The sequence below is a fragment of the Corvus cornix genome, chromosome 3 (genome assembly GCF_000738735.6).
Source record: "Corvus cornix cornix isolate S_Up_H32 chromosome 3, ASM73873v5, whole genome shotgun sequence".
In the NCBI taxonomy this organism is placed as follows: domain Eukaryota; kingdom Metazoa; phylum Chordata; class Aves; order Passeriformes; family Corvidae; genus Corvus; species Corvus cornix.
Genome location: NC_047056.1, coordinates 63,349,061 through 63,368,780, shown reverse-complemented (window position 1 = coordinate 63,368,780; position 19,720 = coordinate 63,349,061). Strand labels below are relative to the sequence as shown.

At 42.9% G+C, this 19,720-nt stretch overlaps 1 protein-coding gene across 1 annotated transcript in view; it reads left to right on the top strand.

Annotated features, from left to right (window-relative positions):
- Positions 1-8,530: 8,530 nt before the first annotated feature.
- Positions 8,531-19,720, top strand: part of CLVS2 (clavesin 2) — a 56,497-nt gene continuing 45,307 nt past the window's right edge. Inside the window, exons 1-2 of the mRNA XM_010407053.3 lie at positions 8,531-9,689; positions 18,263-18,437. Coding sequence (XP_010405355.2) covers positions 9,301-9,689; positions 18,263-18,437 — 564 coding nt within the window. The 5' untranslated portion in view covers positions 8,531-9,300. The remainder of the gene's footprint in view (positions 9,690-18,262; positions 18,438-19,720) is intronic.

Below are 19,720 nucleotides of genomic sequence, written 5' to 3'. Positions count from 1 at the left end.
GCATCTAGATGTTGGGGATCACACAGTGCTAGAAATGGTGTGGTGATATTGTAGGATTAATGTCAGACATTGCATCCAGCTCGCAGCTGGCAGAGTCACGTGTAGCATTATTGCAGCGGGTATGACTTGAATTGAGCTTGCTGAGAGAGCACTAAGAATAATACTGTAGAAAAAGTACCTTTGAAACTGTTTATGAAACTACATATCATGGGAAAAGTATGCTTCAGGAGATGCTATGCTACAGAGAAAAGAATTCCTCTGTGTCTTATCAAGAAATATGACTTGGTACAAAGTGCCACCTCTAGAGATAAACTGTGATGCTGTGTGTGCCAGCAGGGATCCATGTCACACAGCAACTACAATAGACTTCCAGTGAGGACCTACAGAGTTACCTGACCATGTGGACAAAGTAGGCGCTAAAAAATATCATAAAGAAATATCAGGAAATGAGAGCTTCAAGCTGGGATTTAATAGGAAGTGCTTACTTGTTTGGTAGAAAATGAGCTCTAAACAAGAAAAATAGTTAGGAAGACACACACAGAGACAGAAAAATAAGCCAGGAGACTAATAAGCCACTGACAACTTTTCAAAGGCTGGATTTTCAGCAACAGAAGATCATTCTTTATGAGACAAAGCAAGGCAGTATTTCCAGTCAGATTAAAGCAGCAACTTACTCTAAAAGAAATTCCAATGAGAGATTTTAAAGCTGGAGATACTGAAGTTTCTCATAACCACACTTAAAAAGATGAAAACATGTCCCCAGATTTGGCAAAGGAGTTTCCTGAGTACCTTCACAGCACTGAATCCATCCAACAGCATCTCTCCCATCAGGATTTGAAGAAAATAGCTGATACTAGCTTGGAAGATACTCAGCTTCCTGAGCTGTAAACTGCATGAGGCATATGGAAATCACAAACACACGTACCTTGTGCAGCCAAACCAAACATTACCTGGTTTCCAATGCCATGAATTTGCAGTTATTCTGGCATAGGTAATGGCAGTACCATGAAAGAACTGAGACTTGTCGTTCTACATCACATCCAAAATTGTGGTTTTCATCCATCTGATGCATGTGCTGGGACGTGTTCAAGGACAAACCTGATCACCTTCTACTTTGGTATGCAAGTCCGAATATTGACTTCAAGAAACCCAAGGCACAGCTCATCACTGAAAGCTTTTCAGACTTGTATGTCGTTCTCATATCTGCATTAAAAATGATTTAATGAATAATTTTGTTCCAGGACTGTATTCATACATTTTTAATAAAATGAACATTCATTCCAACCTTAGCATTCTTCAGCATTCTGTATTAATTACGTACCAAAACTATGGAATTTTTAGTGTCCTAACTCATCATTTGACTAAGCTTACTGGAAGTATTGTCAATTTATTATCTTTTATTCCCTGTATATCTCTGTGATGCAAATTTCTATAGCAGTGAAATATGTCTGAGTACTTTGCTCACAGTTAATGTGGTATTAATATAACAATGAAGTTCATTACATTTCCAGATACCTTTTTTACTAACACTAAATTAATGTTTGAACTTGCTTGATAAAATCCTGCAGTTGCCTAAGTTTGGTTTGGTTTTTTTGTTGTTTTTTTTTTGTTTCTCCAAATTAATCTAGCAGTTAAGATATTTGTGTTGGAGGTGTTGCTGGGTGAAACTTTTACTTTTGTGTATCATCTGTTTGTGAGATGCTGGATTTTCTAAATCCAGATTAATTATTGCTACTAACAGTTTCACCTCTGGAAGACTGTCTGTCCCAACAGTAAGGATTGAACATAAAGACCTCATGTAGATAGGAAAGGAAAACCCATCCAAATGCTGTTCCCAGGATGCTAATGCCCTGCTGACACCCATCCCCTCACACTGTACATTCTGAAGTGTTTTAAATGCCAGAACAGAGGCTATGCAGCTAAAAAAAGGAGAAGAGAGATTTTACCTTAGCCTTTACACCACTCTCCAAATACAGAAATAAATTATTCTGTCAGTCTACAGTCGATAAGATTAAAAAAAAAAAGGGGGGGCTAAATTGAAGCAAGTGATAGATAGGCCTGACATTGGGAAAAATGTACTGAATGGATAGTGACGCTCTGGGACAGACTGTCTAGAAAAGCTGTGGAGAATCTGCTGCTGGAGGTTTTAAATACCATTCAGACAAACATCCATCAGGATGGGGGACAGGTAAACTAGGCAATCTTTTAAAATACCTTCCAGTTTTATTTCTTTTTTATGATTCTGTGAGTAGGCTTGTCGTACTGAAATATTCCTCTGATTAGGGTCTGATGCTATGCCTTGTCTCCTGTAAAGCTATTTATCCTTATGTTGTTAGAGACCTATGATGATGAATAAAAGACAGATGCCCAGTTTGTTCTCAGAAGCCAATTTTTCAGCCAGTTGGCATCTGGATTTGCAGACAGATTTCCAACAGAGCTCAGTTCTAGAAGTTCCTTTGTTTCAGGAATAATGGGTCTTTCTAGGTCAAGCATCCTGACGTTTTCTACAAATATGCATAAGTAAAGATCCCCATCATGCTCAGACACATAGCTGCATTCCTGTAACTCACCTAGGTACAGAATGAGGTCTGAGCTAATCCTCAACCTCATGTGGCTTCCACTGAGATTTAAACTGGGAGGTTTTATTAGTTATTTGTTGTGAGAAAAGATCATGAGCAAGATCATTAAGTTTCTGGGGAGACCTTATAGGCCTTCCAGTACTTAAAGGGGGTCTGCAAGAGCTGGAGAGGGACTTTGGACAAGGGTTAAGGATCACTTTTCACAAGTGATAGATGGCATTACACTGAAAGAGGGCAGGTTTAGATTAAATGGAAGAAATTCTCTCCTGTGAGAGTGATGAGACACTGGAACAGGTTGCTCAGAGAAGCTGTGGATGCCCCGTCCCTGGAAATGTTCATCCCTGGAAGTTTGGATAGGAGTTTGACCAACCTGATCTGGTGGGTGGCATCCCTGCCCATGGCAGGAGAGCTGGAACTAGGGGATCTTTAAGAGCCCTTCTGACCCAAGTCATTCTATGATTTTATAATCAGTTGCTAAGTCCAAGTTGTAATATAGGAACTTGTTAATTCACAGCAGACTTCAAAGATTAACTCACACAGAAGAAAATACTTCAGGAGTCAAGGAGCCTAACAGTAGCTGATACTGTTCCTGAGGCTTCCACATTAAGCCACTCTGGAGGCACATTATGAACTGACAAAGATGCTTGTTCTGACCACCAATAGTTGTTCATATGCTCTTAAAATGTTTGAATGAAGTTTCTAAATTGATTCTGAAAATGGGATCTGACTTTGAATTTAGCTGGCTTTAATTTAGATGTTGTTTAGGTACTTTTGACAAAGTTGTATTTAGCACTTTTCAAAAACGTCAAGGACACAATATGTATTCACAAAAAAGCTGCTGAAGAGGAATGGATGTGAGCATATATATTCCTGGTTATATGTACTTTCAAACATATTTCTCAGCTCTTTAGCTATATCACAGCTACATAAGACAAACTGTCCTGGAAATTTGATCCTAAGTGAACAACTGTCCTGAAGGAATGCCCAGAGCAGGATTCTGAGGACAATGTAACTCTAAGTCAAAGACAACAGCAAGAGCTGTCTAGGGTCTTCAACCAGTTCAGAGGAAGCATGGTACCAACACTGGTCTTAATACAGTTATTTTCTCATCCACCAACAGTATTTTTTTAAAGTTTTATTTCTGCATTCTATTTTTGTTCCTGAATACACTGATCTGTTGATGATTTTAAACAATTTAATTCTGAACATGACTTAAGATCTCTGTTATCAAACACCTACACGAACACCTTTGTGCCTTATTTGTGTTTAAGTTTTATTTCTAATCAGGTGCCTAACTGCAGTGCTTGTAGAATTGCAGAACACTTGGATTTTAATTGTATCAAGTTCAGGCATAAGTGACTATAAAACTCTCAAAGAAAAATAATAGTTTCTAAGTGCAAGTGAAAAGATGCTGAGATTTACATAATGGATTTAGTCAGACACCCCTACTGTTTTATAGAGGGAAAAGTGCATGTGCACAATAAATAAATTACACTCTGCCATCAGTAGGTTGCATCTAAATGCATTAGTGGCTCCATTTTCCCCTCATGACTTAGGTGGGGTAACATATTGGAAAGCACATATTTTTTCATTATACTATTTAATTGGTTTGATAAATCTGCTTACAGATGACAGAGTTTTTTATTGCTTCTACTGACTGAGTTACTTATATTTAAACCAGATCTTTTGTGTGTTTACATGCAAGGTCTCAAAATATTGAAAAAAAAAGTTATTATTGTCTGTGGCTCAGATAGAACATGACCAATATCTTGTTCTTTCACCTACTCTGCCTTCAGGCTGCCTTGCTATGTGTGCTTTTCATAGTGTCCACCTCCTAAATCTACTCAGTTCAGGAAAGAGGTGGCTAAAGCACATCCTTCCACCTCCACACTGCCCTCCACGAGGGTGTTTTGATCTATTTATCAACAATTCATCACCAAAATTATTTTCTTGAAATGCTGCTCAAATCCAATGAATCTCATTTTAATATGGCAAAGTACAATTTAGAAATTGTTAAATTATTAAATCCATTTTTATGAAGACTGAACCTTTCTTTAAAAATAAAGAGCACAGAAAATGGAAAGTTTTTGATGAATTTAATTTGTTTAACTTCCAGACTTTTTTACCCCCTTCTTACATACTTTTCCCTGTGCTTTTCTGGACTTTTTTTTTTATTTCAAAAAGGGTAAGAAGAATGGATTAAATATGGTCAAAATAGGGAAAACCAAAAAATGGAACAATAATGAAAGTTTCCAGATAAATTCCATGTATTTTTTTTTAATTAATAATCTTTAGAAATAGCCTTTTCTGTCAAAATTGTTAACATTTTCATTTTGGCCAGCTCACTTCTTTTCTCTGTTCAGTGCATTTGTGCACTGAAATAAAGAAGAAAATTTAATATATGTATTATGTTTCCATTTGCAAAAGGAAACTAAAGCAGATTAAGGATTGTGTTACCAGAGGTCTGTATCAGTTTTGTATGGCCAGGTTTTGGCGGCTGGGGAGCTACAGGGGTGGCTTCTGCAAGAAGCTGCCAGAAGCTTCCTCCATGTCTGGCAGAGCCAATCCCTGGCGGCTCCAAAGATGGACGTGCCACTGGCCAAGGCTGGGCCAATTAGAAATGATGGTAACACTTCTGGGATAACAGATTTAACAAGAGAAAAAAAAGTTACTGCGCAGTGGTAATTGTGGCCAGAGAAGAGCAGGGTGAGAATATATGAGAGGAACAACTCTGCAGACACCAGGGTCAGTGGAGAAGGAGGGGCAGGAGGTGCTCCAGGCACCAGAGCTGGGATTTCTCTGCAGCCTGCGGTGCTGTGCTAGTTTGAAAAACAAACCAGTGGGAGGCACCAAGTCAGAATAACAATTTAATGGAAATTAAAGAAAAGGGGAAAAAAGGTAAAAGAAAAAACACCGTGAAATTGACAGAGTCAAGGTACAACCTGACACCCTGTTAGGCAGGGTGGTGGTAGCAGTCTGGTAGAATGGTGGCTGCAGTCCTCTGAAGCAGTGATCCTGTAGTAAAACAGTCTGCTCTTCCTCAGGAAGTCCAGTGGTGGCTGTGTAGCTCCTGTCCTCTGGAAATCCAGTGGGAAGCCCCTGTCTCTGGTGTTCAGCCTCAGATTATATCCACGATGGGATGCTTGGTTCCTCCCTCTGGGTGGAGCATCTCACAATGGGGTACCGAGTCATGAGGCAAAGTGTTGATTAGGCTCATTAACAGAAGATAGTCCGGAGGGAGTTATCTCTGAGTCAGGCGGCAGGACAATGATGGGCAATTAACAGAAAGATAGTCTGGGGGGAGGAGGCAAGGAAACACTGCCCCACCTGATTTCAACGGCTGATGGGGATGGTAATAGAATACACTGCAACTCAGGACAGGTGCTCATGCTCCTGCAGCCCATGGAGTTCCACAGGGATGCAGAGATCCACCTGCAGCCCCTGGAGGAGACCCATGTTGGAGCAGGGGGATGCCTGAGGGGAGGCTGTGACCCCAAGGGAGGCCTGTGCTGGAGCAGGGTCCTGGCAGGGACCTGCAGACCCGTGGAGAGAGGGGCCCACATTGGGGCAGGTTTCCTGGTAGGATTTGTGAACCCATGCTGGAGCAGGCTGCCCTTGAAGGACTGCACCCCATGGAAGTGTGACCCACATTAGAGCAGTTTGTGGAGGACTGTGCCTGTGGGACAGACTCACATTGGAGAAATTTGTGGAGAACTGTCTCCTGTGGGAGGAGACCCTACGCTGGAGCAAGGGAAGGGCTCCTCTCCCTGAGCAGTGGCAGAAACATGTGATGAACTGACCACAATCCCCATTCCCTGTTTCCTTGCGCCACTGGGAGAGAAGGTAGAGCTGGGAAGGAGGGAAGGGTACAGGGAAGGTGGTTTTAAGGTCCTATTTTACTTATTATCCTGCTCTGATTCTGTTAGCAATAAATTCAATGAATATCTCTAATTCGAGCTTGTTTTATGACAGTAGTTGATGAGTGATCTCTCCTGGTCCTTATCTCAACTCATGAACCTTTTGCTATATTTTCTTTCCCCTGTCCAGCTGTGGAGGGGAGGGAGAAGTGATTTTGGTGGGTGGCATTCAGCCAGTGTGAATGCACTACAAGGTCACAGATAGGATATGTTACGGACTTGATTTTGCCAGACACTGGATGCCTGCAGCTCACCTTGCACCAAGTGAATTTAAGGCACTTGTCACATGACCTACTCTTTTATTAGCTTAGTTACAATGGAAAAGACAGAGCAGAAGCATCAGAAATGGAAAATGATGGCAGGAAAAGTCTGGCAGTTTGTTCCACAGGGGTGATGGAAACTGCTATTCTGAAAGGCTCCCTGAGGAGGTAATGTAGAGGGAGAGAGTAAGAGCAAAGGGAAATGAAGATTTCAGAAAAACAGACAATAAAAAAAAAGTGCACAAACTATTTCTGGAGCAATAACAACTCTAAGAAAAAGGTATCAACCCAGATGAATCACATCTACATAATTTAAAGTCATTTTATCAGACAAAGAGAAATAAGCATTTCTAGAGAGTGATTCAGCCCTTAGATAGATAGCGTATCTTTCTTTCTTGTGAGACATCTCAAATCACACCATGAAATTCAGATGGAACAGAGCTGGGGCACAACGACTGGGCATTATTAGACTGGTCCTTCCAAAAGATTCTTCTTAAGCTAGGACATTGGAAGTCTGGTCCCAGCGCAGGAAGGACTGGGGTTTCTCTCCGCCTTTCTAGCCACCCACATTTGCAGACATTTTGAGATCCAGCAGCTATGAAGAAATAGGTAAAACCTGACCCTTACCTGGCACAAAGAAGGGATCTGATGAAGAGCTGCAAACCCATATAAAATCCAGTAAACTCCAAAAAACTCCTTTCAGCCTCCAAAAGAATGACGATTTTGCTACCCAAGCACTGCTGGCTGCTTAGACCTTGCTCATTGCAAAGAGCTCCTTCCTGCTGCCAAGCACCTGCTGATGGCCTGCAGAACATGCAGGGTATCACTGAAATGTTTCTATGAGCCCCACTATTTGTCTGAGAATCCATCCTATGCTTTGTGCTGGTGCATACCCCATATATACTCTGTATGGATCAGTGACCTTGTGCCTTTTCAGTAATTCAGCCTGTGTGCTCTGGCTCCTTGGGAAAGGAGCCCAATGCAGTACCAAAGAGCTGCCTTTCCCATAGGAAGGAGGAGGAGGAGGCGGCACACGTTACAGGCTTTCCCATGTTTGCTCTGTCTTTTGTGTGAGCTTGGTTTTCACAGATGTATTTGCACTGGGAAGGTCCAGCCCTACAGACAAAGGTCAAATGCTTTCCAGTGGAAACTCTTCCCCAAAAGAGACTGCAGCATCAAACTTTCCTGCGTGAAAAAAGGCATCTTTCATCACTGAAATATTCAGTACACAGAAGCAAGATATTTTTGCCCTTTGCAATATAATGTAACTAGAGACATGCTGCCTCCAACACGAGGCCACAAAAGAGAGTTGCTTTATTTTACTCCCAGATTTTTAAGCTCACAATGCTTCCTTCATGTTAGGAAATTCGGTCACAAGAGAGGATTGCTCGGAAAGCAATTGATGAACAACATCTCGCTACTGGCACGACCCCGACACCGGACGCTTGGTCCGACTCCCGCGGGATGCTCCCTGGGGGCTTACGCGTGGCCCCACCGACCCCGCAGCCCCCCGGCCACCGCCCCGCACACCGGGCCACCACCATCTTCTTGGTGGCCGCAGCGGCGCGGCTCTGCAAACGCCCCCTCCTTCGCCGGGAGCCCCGCGCCCGCGGGCTGCGCTGCGCTGCTCTGCGCGGGGCACGGCAGAGCGCGGCCGGGTGCGCGCGCGTGCGTGAGCGGGTGCGCGCGTGTGTGAGTGCGCGCGCAAGGCGGGGCCGCGCAGCAGGCAGCCCCGCGCCGGCTGGTGCCGTCTGCGAGCCGGGGCGTGGAGCGGAGGAGGGCGCGGGAGGGGGGGGACGAGCATCCTCCAGGCCGAGGCTCCGTTCGGTTTTCCGGGCTCCGCGCCGGCGAGCGGGAGGCGCTTCGGCAGCAGTACCGGCGAAGTACCTGCGGATCGGCTTTCCTCCTCCTCGCTGGCTTTTTTTAGTTCGGTGGTGGTGGTGCTTTTTTTTTTTTTTTTTCCCCTTAACCCTCCCTCAAATCCAGGGAGACGCTTCTGAAGCGGGGCGAGCGCTGATCTTACGTAAATGGTGCTGCTCCGGGGAGGGCATCTCCCCTGCCAGCCCCGGGCCAGGGGAGCATCCCCGGGCGCCGCTCGCCCTGCCTAGCGACCGGGCTCCTCGCTGCCGCCCTGCCCGAGATCCGCAGCGGCACCGGCGGGGGCGGGCGGTGAGCAGCAGCCGGCAGCCCGCAGCCCCGTCCCCGGCGGGTTTCGGCGCCTCCGCGGACCGGCTGCGGGGATGATGCGGCGCGTCGGACCCCGCGGCGGGGAGGGCGCTATGTCAGAGAGATAACGCGCCTCCGCCAGCAGCCCGGGGGCAGTCTCGCTGCCAGCCCCCCCCGGGACCCGGCTGCCTGGGAGCCGCTCGCATCTCGGCGGACGGACTGGCCGCGGCGGCGGGACCGGGGAGCGGCGGGGCGAGGCCCGGCGGGGCGGGGGAGCGGCGGCCGGCCGTGCCGGGGCACCCCGCCTCCGGGGGGCAAGCGGCCGGGAGGCTGAGGAGCGCAAGCAGCAGAGCCGGGGAGGAGGAGGAGGGCAGCGCCATGACTCATTTGCAGGCAGGTCTCTCCCCGGAGACTCTGGAGAAAGCCCGGCTGGAGCTGAACGAGAACCCCGACACCTTGCACCAGGACATCCAGGAGGTGCGGGATATGGTCATCACCCGGCCGGACATCGGCTTCCTCCGCACCGACGATGCCTTCATCCTGCGGTTTCTGCGGGCCAGGAAGTTTCAGCACTTCGAGGCGTTTCGCCTCCTGGCCCAATACTTTGAATATCGCCAGCAGAACCTGGACATGTTTAAGAGCTTCAAGGCCACAGACCCGGGCATCAAGCAAGCGCTGAAGGATGGTTTCCCCGGCGGGCTGGCCAACCTGGACCACTACGGCAGGAAGATCCTCGTCCTTTTTGCTGCCAACTGGGACCAGAGCAGGTAAAAGCAGGCCACCTCAACCCGCTCTCCCCCCGGGCAATGCGTGGGAAAGCCGTGCCAGAGCAGAGGGAGAGAGGGTGGGCAGCAGGGACACACCCGGCGCTGCCCACAGGGGGCTGGGCAGCAGCCTGGAAGGCAGAGGGAGAGAAGAAAGAAGAAATGTATTTTGTAGCTTAGAGCCCTTTCAGCCAGCTCATCCTTTGGGGTGTGAATTTTGGGAGGCAAGTAGACACTGCTGGAGTGCTCTTCTCAGCTGTCTGCTAGGAGGTTGACACCCTTCTGCCTCCCCTCAGCCGAAGTGGGCTGGCACGTAGATGATGTGCTTATCCTCCAGACAAAGGCTGGTTGCACTCTCGGCTGATCTTTCTGCTTCAGCACACACAGAGCGGCTCAAGTGCCATGGGAGAAAGTGGGAGATGCTGTGTGTAGAACAGGAGTACCCATCATGGCTTTTGAGATGAAAAGTTTGCTTGTGCAGGAAGCTGAGACTCTGAATCCTTGTCCTCAGATAAAGAAAGCTCTTCCTGAGCCACCTGGAAATGCCAGGATGGCAGTTGATGTAACCACTTCTTTTCTCACTCATGCTGCTCCAAATGTCAACTCTCTGCATAATAAGATCCAAGCACACAAACCTTTGATAGCAAATTGAAGCCTAGTCCCTAGAAGAGTTTCTGATCTTTTTTTGGGACTACTGTAGCCTGAAGATGACTTAGTAGGGTGACCCAAGATCTGTCTCCCATCAAGACCGTTTTTAGCAATTGGCTTGATATTATGTGACACTATTTGTTTATTCTAAATACCTTGTGAGGTGTCATGCTCATTTTCTCCTGCAGTCTAAAATTATATCCACAAAAATGGCATGATTTCAGTACATTTAAACTCTCTAAAAACTGCTTCTGTGAACACTGTATTATTTTCTTTGGCTCCTAACCTGAGTACAGGTTTAGGGTCTGAAGCAATTTTTAATGAGAACACTTAGAATCTTGCCAGTTGCCATCTTTTTTGCAGTTAACACAGTGCTCAGTGCAGATATCCTCAGCTCAGCTACTTTGAAACTTTGGGGAGGACTCAAACAGAGTGGACAGAAGGGACAAAATTTGGGGGAAAGGCATGTTTAAGTTTGCCCTTTAGCTGTTTGTTTAGCTGTCCTCTTGCAGGCTGTGTGGATTGCCATCACAGGGAGCATTCCCACAGCTCCCTGCACTGGTTGGTGTTACAGCTACGGACAGGTCTCTGCCCAGAGGGATGCTGGCCCACCTTGGCTTTCCTCTCCTCCGAACATGGCAGCCACACCTGCACTGTCTGTGGGAGAAGTTTCCTGTCCCTTGCTAGCCCATGAATCAAGTCTAGGGACTAGGGGAAAGCTGTCTGGCACAAATCAAAACTGCCCACAGCCAGGATAACAACTAGAAAGGGTGGATGAATATATGCAGAGCTGGGGCCAGCGTCCTTTTTCTGCTTTGGTTTTCTAGCAGCTGGAGCAAAAAAGCTGAGCGAGGAGCAGTGGTGATGAGGCTAAGGACTCGCTGAGTGGGTTTCCTTTCCCACATAAGGACCTTCCTTGTTTCCTACATAAGGATCAAGTCAACTTTTAATTTTAAAAACAACTCCACAAACTCTTAAAATCCCTGAAGGAAGAATTAGCAAAGAAACAGATGTTTAGGACTTTTATTAAATTGTATGTCTATGATGAAGTCCCCTTGCTAAAGGTAATATGTCCTACTGTATACTGCTGTTTCTTATTAATGAAAAAATCCTAAAGCTTCGTGTGACACTTGTCACATCATCACTTGACTTGATCCTAGTCAAAAGAATACCAAGAATTCAAGTGCAGAGATAAAGTAGCATTTAAAACAATAATTGTCATGTGGAAAGAATAGGTTTATTTTCTTCTTGATGTCGGATGTGCTGATATTTAAAGTACATGAGCTCAGCTGACACAGCAATAAATTTGCTGTGATCTTTTTCATGAACTCCTGTTGGTATGATTAATAGTACTTATGCTATGACAGCAAAGTGGCTGGGGTACACTGTAGTACTTACTGGACATGTTTGCAATTGGCTGCCACTGCTTTTGAGCACTGCATGCCCACAGCACGCCTCTCCTCCAGAGCGAGGGATTTGTTTTCAGATAGACCCCTCAGACAAAGCGGAGGGAGCTAAGCCCAGCTGTGGGGAGTGGCTTGCTCCAAGGCACATGACAAGTGACACATCTGGGAATGGAGCTAGGTCACTTTGTTTTCTAATTAATTTAGTGCCTTCCATTATCTGATGTTCGGTGGCTTATCCTGGGGAGCATTGTGGAACTTATGCTAGGGCTGCTGTGCAATATGTCTCAAGCTTATGCCTTAAATGACTTGAGATCTTGCAGTACGTAACCCAGTGTTCCTCTTGCAGCAACAGTGGGAGGATTACTTATTGAAGCCTGTCTTGTTATGCCCTCCTTGTATGCTTCATAAACTAAGTTAATAGAGCACAGCAAGCCTCCACATTTATCATGTATGTGCAACTTACTATGGCTAGGATGTAACAATTAGAAATAAAAAGTTCCAATTTGTTATTTAAATGAATAGCAGACATACTATAGATGATTTATATAGCACTGCCAGCCTATGATTTACATAGTTCCAATTAGAAAGAAAGGTGTGGGAGGCAAAGAATCCCTATGATAAAACAAGCCTGTGTACTAGATGTAAAATCATTAAATTAAAGCAGGGCCTAAAAACTGTACCAGATGTCCTGCCATTTGAACAACCCAATTAGACATGTATCAGACAACAAACAAACAAAAAAAGGAAAGGTGAAAGATAATGTACTAAGCAACTTTTCAGTGTGACCCAGCCTAACTCTCCACCTGTCTGTACTATTGGGAAAATGAAGATCAGTGGCATTCCTGCCAGGAAGCTGGATAGCACTCAGGGAGTGATCAGCCTTCCCTATTGGCTTGTAGGTGTCTACATGTGTTTGAAGACTCCCTTTTTCTTAATGTGTCCAGCTGGTGAAGTTTTATTCAATGACTAGTGTAATTAACTTCAGCTCTCAGCTGCAAGGGATCTGTTGTAAGGCATGGTCTTCTGTATGCTTCCTGGCACCTGGACACACATTCCCCAGGAATATCAGTCCTTTTTGTTGCTATGTGTTTGAAACCTTTCCGGTATTAGTTATCTCAGGTTTTTCCTTAGAAAGTGCATTAGAAGAGTGCAATGATACCTAGTTCCTGGCGGTGTCACAGTGACCCAGTCAGCTCACACCATCCTCAGTGAATGTGGAAATCCTCTGCACTCATTTACTGCTGGCTCTGCTGTTGCATCAGATGGTTTACAGCGGGGCAAAGACAGAGTGCACGGGTTTGCATTCAAAACTATGCTTTCATGTGCACAAGTGCTAGAAACTTTTCTTTTCCTCCTGTTAAATGAAAATTTAACTTCTGTTACTATGAGCTGGTCTGCTCCTCAACTCACAATAAACAACAGGCAAGACGGCAAGGTATTTTTGAAGCTCTGATGGAGGCAGTATGACAAAATAAATAGCAATGCTAACAATAATAACGTATTAACATTAAAAATCCCTGTTTAGCAGAGTCAATTTTTGTTTAGAAATTATATCTTCCAAGCGATAACTATTAACAGTTAACACTGTTAACTGTGTAAGCACTGTCATTATTTCTACAACTGCACCTGCTGACTGATGCTGTCTTATTGTTTCCTAGTTTTCCCCCAGCTATCCCTATCTGACTATCATCACCTGTATTTAGACTGTAGGTGTTTTGGCCAGGGAGCTTTTTCATCAATGCTAATGTAAAATTTAGATCAGCTGAATCTTCATCTGTGGCTGTGACTGTTAGACTCTGGGCTAATATATGGCATAATGAATGGTATTAAATCTGAATCGAAAAGTTAATCTGGTAAAATATTTGAAACTGTTTCTACTTTTTCTATGCATTTTTTGTAACACTGGTGGTACTTTTTGGTTTTAGAATAAGGTATCCCCAGGGCATGCTGCTGCTGCTTAAGCAGAATAGCCATAGGAGAACTTTCAATCCCCCATCTTTTCAGCATTCAAATCTGTACCCAGACTGACAAACCAAGGAGATATGAGGCATCATTTCTAAGTACTCCTTTGTGTATCTTGAGGGCTCTTGTTTCACTGAAATTCTAAAAATAGTGAGCCAGAACAGTAGTTTAGAAATGGGATGATGGCCCAGAGACTTGACCAGCTTTCTCTTTTAAACCACAGTGGCACAAGAGCTCATTTGACAGAAGCCTCTTCTTGTCCAAATGGTGGTGAGTTTAAAATACAGACTGTGTATTCTTTATATCTTTAGGACCTTCAAGAGACATATGGCTCAAATCCAAGCAAAGGAGACTTAGCATTTTTCTAGTTCACATCCTGGGAGGCAGATTCATGCCATTCAGTTTTAATTCTTAAAATAACTCAAAATTTCTTTCTTGTAGGGAGGAGATGACAAATAGCCATAGAGATAGTAGGGCAACTGTGCTAAATCAGATTATCTGTTATTCAGTCCAAAAGTGAATTGACTGGAACCAGAATCTGGTTAAACAGATGATATGGTTGATGCCACTCATCATCAAGAACATAAAGTATTGAAAACAGCTGACACAGCTGAATTTGACATGAGACATCTGTACCTTGCATTCTCCCTGTCTCTTCTCTTTATGTTGGCCTGGTGGAGATCACAGTGGATGCATACAAGAGGATGCATAGACCACTTAACCGAGAGGTAAAGGTGAAAGATCCTAGTGAAGTATCACCAAGAGTTGATAACAATGTTTGCCAGACCGTTTTCCCCAGAAATCCTTGGAAATACGTTGAATCTGTTCATGTGCCACAGAAAAAATCTCAAATAACTTTTCTGTAAAGGGGAAGTTGCTGCCACTGTTAAATTAAAAGAGAGTGGGATGCTCAGTAAATTGTTTGTGGTCTTCTGTTCTTGACAAATAAATGTTCCAGTGAGGTATTTCCGTGGAAAGCTCTGGCACTGTTGGGTTAGAAATGGTAGCCATCACATTTGAAAAATGGGATTGAAAAAGCATTTGAAAGAATCACTGTCAGTGTGGCTACTAACTTGTCACGCCTTCCCAGGCTCTATTGCTTTAAAGTCAACCTGAATGAAAAATTTCAAGAGGTAGCAGAGTGTGTCTTGCATATCAGTCCGTTTCAGTCAGTCTCAAGCTAGGGCTCACATAAAAAAGGAACATTAAGAGTGCATTATATATGTGATAATGTATTTCCAGCATTTGTTACTCAGATTAATAACTGGACTAAAAAACTTGTCCAAGTTTTCCATTGAATTAAGCATGGTTCCAAAAATAGAAGGCATTAAATACATTTAAATTAACTGTAAGTTCTTGATTATCCTAGCAATTAGTAATACATTGCTAGCTACAGTATGTCCCATAAGAGTCTGTTTAAGCAAGTGAACGCAACTGGATTTAGCCATAAATAAATTAGGATTTATTTATTCACAGCCTGACTTCAGGCTGCTACAGAACATGCACTGCAGCCAATTGGGCCCAGCACACCCTACATACCTGACAGCACTGGGGCAGTCATTAAAAAACTGGTGCCAGGGCAAAATGAGTGGCTTGCTGTTCCCTAAGTACACGTTTTTGCTTAGCACAGATTGGTAAGAATAAAACAATACCATCTTCCCCTCAGACTTTACACCATAGTCTCTTCAAATTAAAGGCTAATATTTTCTTTTTTTCTTTTCCTTCAAAGTAGAAAGGCAGTCAAATCTGTTGTGGACCCAATTTATTTCACATTCACTAGCTTATCCTGTTTTTCTCATGTTTGACTCGTCATATTTCTGTATCTATATGGAAAGTAATTTCAGCGTGGAATAAAAGTTTCAGCAACAAAATCCTGAGTAATTTTTCACAACCTCGTTTTACATAGGATTTTGATTTCCCTAAAGTCCAGCCAAGGGTGGAGTGTATTTTATGGCAGAGCCTGTGCATCCTGGTGACACAAACAGTAGTAGCAGTGAGGTGAAATGTCGGACAACACAGGGCTGGAGTGGATTAAAGATGAGTCTTTACGCAAATAACTCTGTGCTGTGTGAAAGCTTCCATGCAGTTTCTTCAATCATGTTTTGTTTGCTTGGGCTGTTCAGCTGATACTTTCAATACTTGGCTTTTTGCACCACCTAAGATTTCATTTACCACACCACAGGTTTACATTTCTGGCTTGTCTCAGCCCGTGTTCTGAGCAAAAGCTGCTTTAAATACTCACTAATGGATTTGTCTGTCTTTCTGATGCTCAGTACTGTAGTTAAGTAAGGTATCGAAACCAAGAGAAGAGATCCAGTACAGAATGAAGAATAGCTCCTATCTTCAACTAATTGCCCTGAAGGGTATTTGAGCTGGGAGGCTTGATTGGTAGTGACATGTCCTTTTATACTTCTGATGTGGATTTTTAGATTTTAAGAGTACTTCAGATACCTCCCTCTGGCAGAAAGAGTTCTTGCTCGCTTTTAGCCAGACCTGTTTTGTGCAGGACTTCTCTCTTTTTTTTAGTGAGTAAACATAAATATTGTCATTGTTGTTGTGGACTGTATTTCTTACACTAAGCAAACTGCAGTAGGAGTTCTGGTGATGGTGAATGTGCTATGGATTTATGGAGACCCAGCCCTGTGACTGTTATTTACTCTCTGTGGTGGCTGAAACCCTGTTCCCATTGATGCCTGACAGTTTTCCCGTTGACTTAAATGAATTCAACACATAATTAGGTGTATTTGTGTTTACATGTATACATCTTGTATTTAACACTTAGGTATACATTAAAAAAGCATTTTATGGTTGGTCTTAGAGACTGGCCTCATAAACAAAGAATCTTGATGTCTGATGCACCAGATTTCCAGCAGCCTTGTGCCACTAGGAAGCTGTTAATCCAAGGCATGTGACGTCTCCTTAAACTCCTTAGGGAGGATATTAGATATGTACATCAGGGACCTGGGACCCTTCTTCCGGGACTGAATGTGGGGTTCTGCTTTGTGGAGCCCTTCTGGAGAATGAGATCTTTTGAATGGGGCAAGCTAAATGTCAAGTAGGGTTGAGGCTAATTTTAGAATCTGAACATTTTTAATGTCTGTTCCTTGTATGAACTGTGGTTAAAATTGTCCTCGGACCAAGGCATTCCAAACTTCCTGTAAACCTTAGACCTCAGAAAAGTAAACCATTAGAAAAGAGTTAAATCTCAGAAAAGTTCAAAGGAGAGGAGTGAATATGAAAAAAATTATCCCAGTCAATAAAAAAAAAAATTAAAAAAAAAAAGGATCTCCAAAATGAAGAGAAGAATTTTGTAAAATAATGCTTCCCCTAGTGTTTTCTGGGGGAAGCACACTTTCTCTTGTTCTGACATTAGGAGAGTCCTTTTTTAATCCCTTTTCTGTGAATGCATAACTGGGAAGTTCACTGAATTTTAGTTGGCTAAAAAAAAAAAAGATGGAAAGATTCAAGGAGTCAGCCACAACAGATTAATTTCATTTATGTTATTTCCTTTTGCAGATATTTTCAAAATACAGTTATGTCCACAACAGAACAGTCTACTCATTGTATTAAAGCAAGTAAAATTCAGTATAATTTAATGTAATTTCTAAGTAGGCACACATGCTCTGTGCTACATATGCAGAATGGTGAAGAATTCTCTAGGGACTCACAATTTTGAAAACTTCTGCTTGATGCCATCATGGGAGATATTTAAAGGGCCTTGCTTAAAAATATCTGTACACCGAATATTTAACTCTTTCATTTCTGGAATATTTGTATATCTGATATTTTTCAGGTTTAACTTTCTAGTGCCTCATTTGATACCGTGATGTGGACTGGCAAATTTATGTCTGTTTTGGTAATTTAATAAAATCCTGAAATTGTAGAATGGTTTGGGTTGGAAGGGACCTCAAAGATAATCTGGATCTAACCCCCTGCCATGAGCAGGGGCACCTTCACTAGACAGAAACACCTCAAAGCCCTAGTGTGTGTCACTTTCTGCTTTTAAGATCCTTGACTAATCAGCCTTCTAAAATTGTGGATTTAAGAGAAAAAATTACACGGGAGGGGGTGGATAAGGAGAGCATGTGGAAATTCTCCTTTTTAATTGATAATTTTGTAGGTCCTATTATTTCATTCCCTTAGGAAAATATAGAAGGGAACTTTGGATCTACGCTTCTGGTATTAGTCTTGGTTTTTGGTATCATTATGATTTTAGAAAAATATAATTTGTGTAGAAGCTCTTACATAGACGTGTAATTACATGTAAAGATACTAAAGCAGCTTAGGATACTATACAAAAGTTCAAATTTGCTTTTGATGTGTTACATTCTTGTAGTTTTTTCTGCCTGGCTGATGGTCTATAGGTACATAATCCTGCTCCAGAAGATGAGCTCAACTAATTGAGCTTTTGAGGATTTCCCAGCTTTATGTACCCATGACTTCTGAGGACACACTCGCACTCTTTGATTTAAACTTCTGACAAAGAGAGAATGCTCAGAACTTCTCCACCTCTGTGGCTGTTGCTCCTTCCCTAACCAAATCTCCTCTTCCCATTCTCAGGTACACACTGGTGGATATTTTGCGTGCCATACTTCTTTCTTTAGAAGCCATGATAGAAGACCCCGAGCTGCAAGTGAATGGATTTGTTTTGATTATAGACTGGAGCAACTTCACCTTCAAGCAGGCCTCCAAGCTCACACCAAGCATGCTTAGATTAGCCATAGAGGGCCTTCAGGTAACATTATTGTTTTCTTTCTTTTCCTAATTCTTTTTCGTTTTGCAGTTCATTACAAATCTAGGTCGATAAAAAAGACCTAAACAAAACAAAATTCCAACAACTTCTGAATAGCAAGGCTATTAACACTTTAAGGTGTGGGTGTACAGCAAGCTACTGTGACAAAAGTGTGAACTCAGTCAGCTAACTGCAGTAACTCCTGATGTGTAGGCTCCTTCCTTGCTATAAATATAAGGTAACTTTTTTGTCTTTATTCCAAAGTGACTGGCTTTCTGTAAATTCAGATGGTGGCTTCTGCAACAGAAAGTTAGAAGTAATCAGTTTATGTTGTAATTATGTACAGGGCTAATGAAATAGGGGTTGCTGCTGCCATGCCAGCTTGTTTTTTTTTCGTTGATTCCTTTGGAGACGGTCTCTACATCATTTGTAATAAAGTGTGGGGCCCTGTGATTAGGCAGTTAGCTGGGACTATTTATTTACTCAAAGTTCAGCATATGCTTGGCTCCTTTTCTGGGTCAAGATTAATCTGAGCAGCAGCTTCTGGGACTGAGTATACAGTGATTTAAATTTCTTTCATCTCATTGTAAATTCACTTTATATGGCATAGGCACATTCGTGGAAAGGATACTGCATAATTTGCATCTGTTTCCTATGGTATTTTATTCTTGTTAAAATGAAAAACTCAAATTGTTAAGGTAGTTGTTTTCTGCACAAGTCTGAGTTGTCATGTTAAGAATATCTGTAATTCACTACTGTGGCAGTGTGCCTTGCTTTTAGAAGGACATGTATTCCTATTCTGTGAGGTTTCTATCATTTATACATTTTTATTACTCATAAAGCAAAATAACAGCCTTACCTTTGAACTTTCTTCACTGTGATAGTGTGATTTTTGAAAAAACTTATATAGCAGCAGGATGGAGTTTTGATTGAATTGATGAAATGGCTCAACTAATATTCAGCCTGCTGTAGCACACAGAAGGGTAGTGACGTGAGATAAAGATCTCAAATCTCATTTTGTTGTGTTTCCTTATGCAACAGTATGATTCTATTTTCTTTCGAGCTGCATTAGAAGGCAGCAGTGAAACCTGTGCTCTAGTAGTGCTGCATTTCCTTTTATTGCTTTCAAAGTTGGGGGGGGGGTTTTGTGCTTTTTTCAAAGTTAGCCATTGTTTTCTGGTTTAGAAGATGAATAAATGCTTTTGTAGTCTTTGTTTTCAAATGGTGGTGTTTCTTCTTGGGCGTTGTTCAGAGATGGTTATTTTGAGGAGAGCTGCAGTGGATAG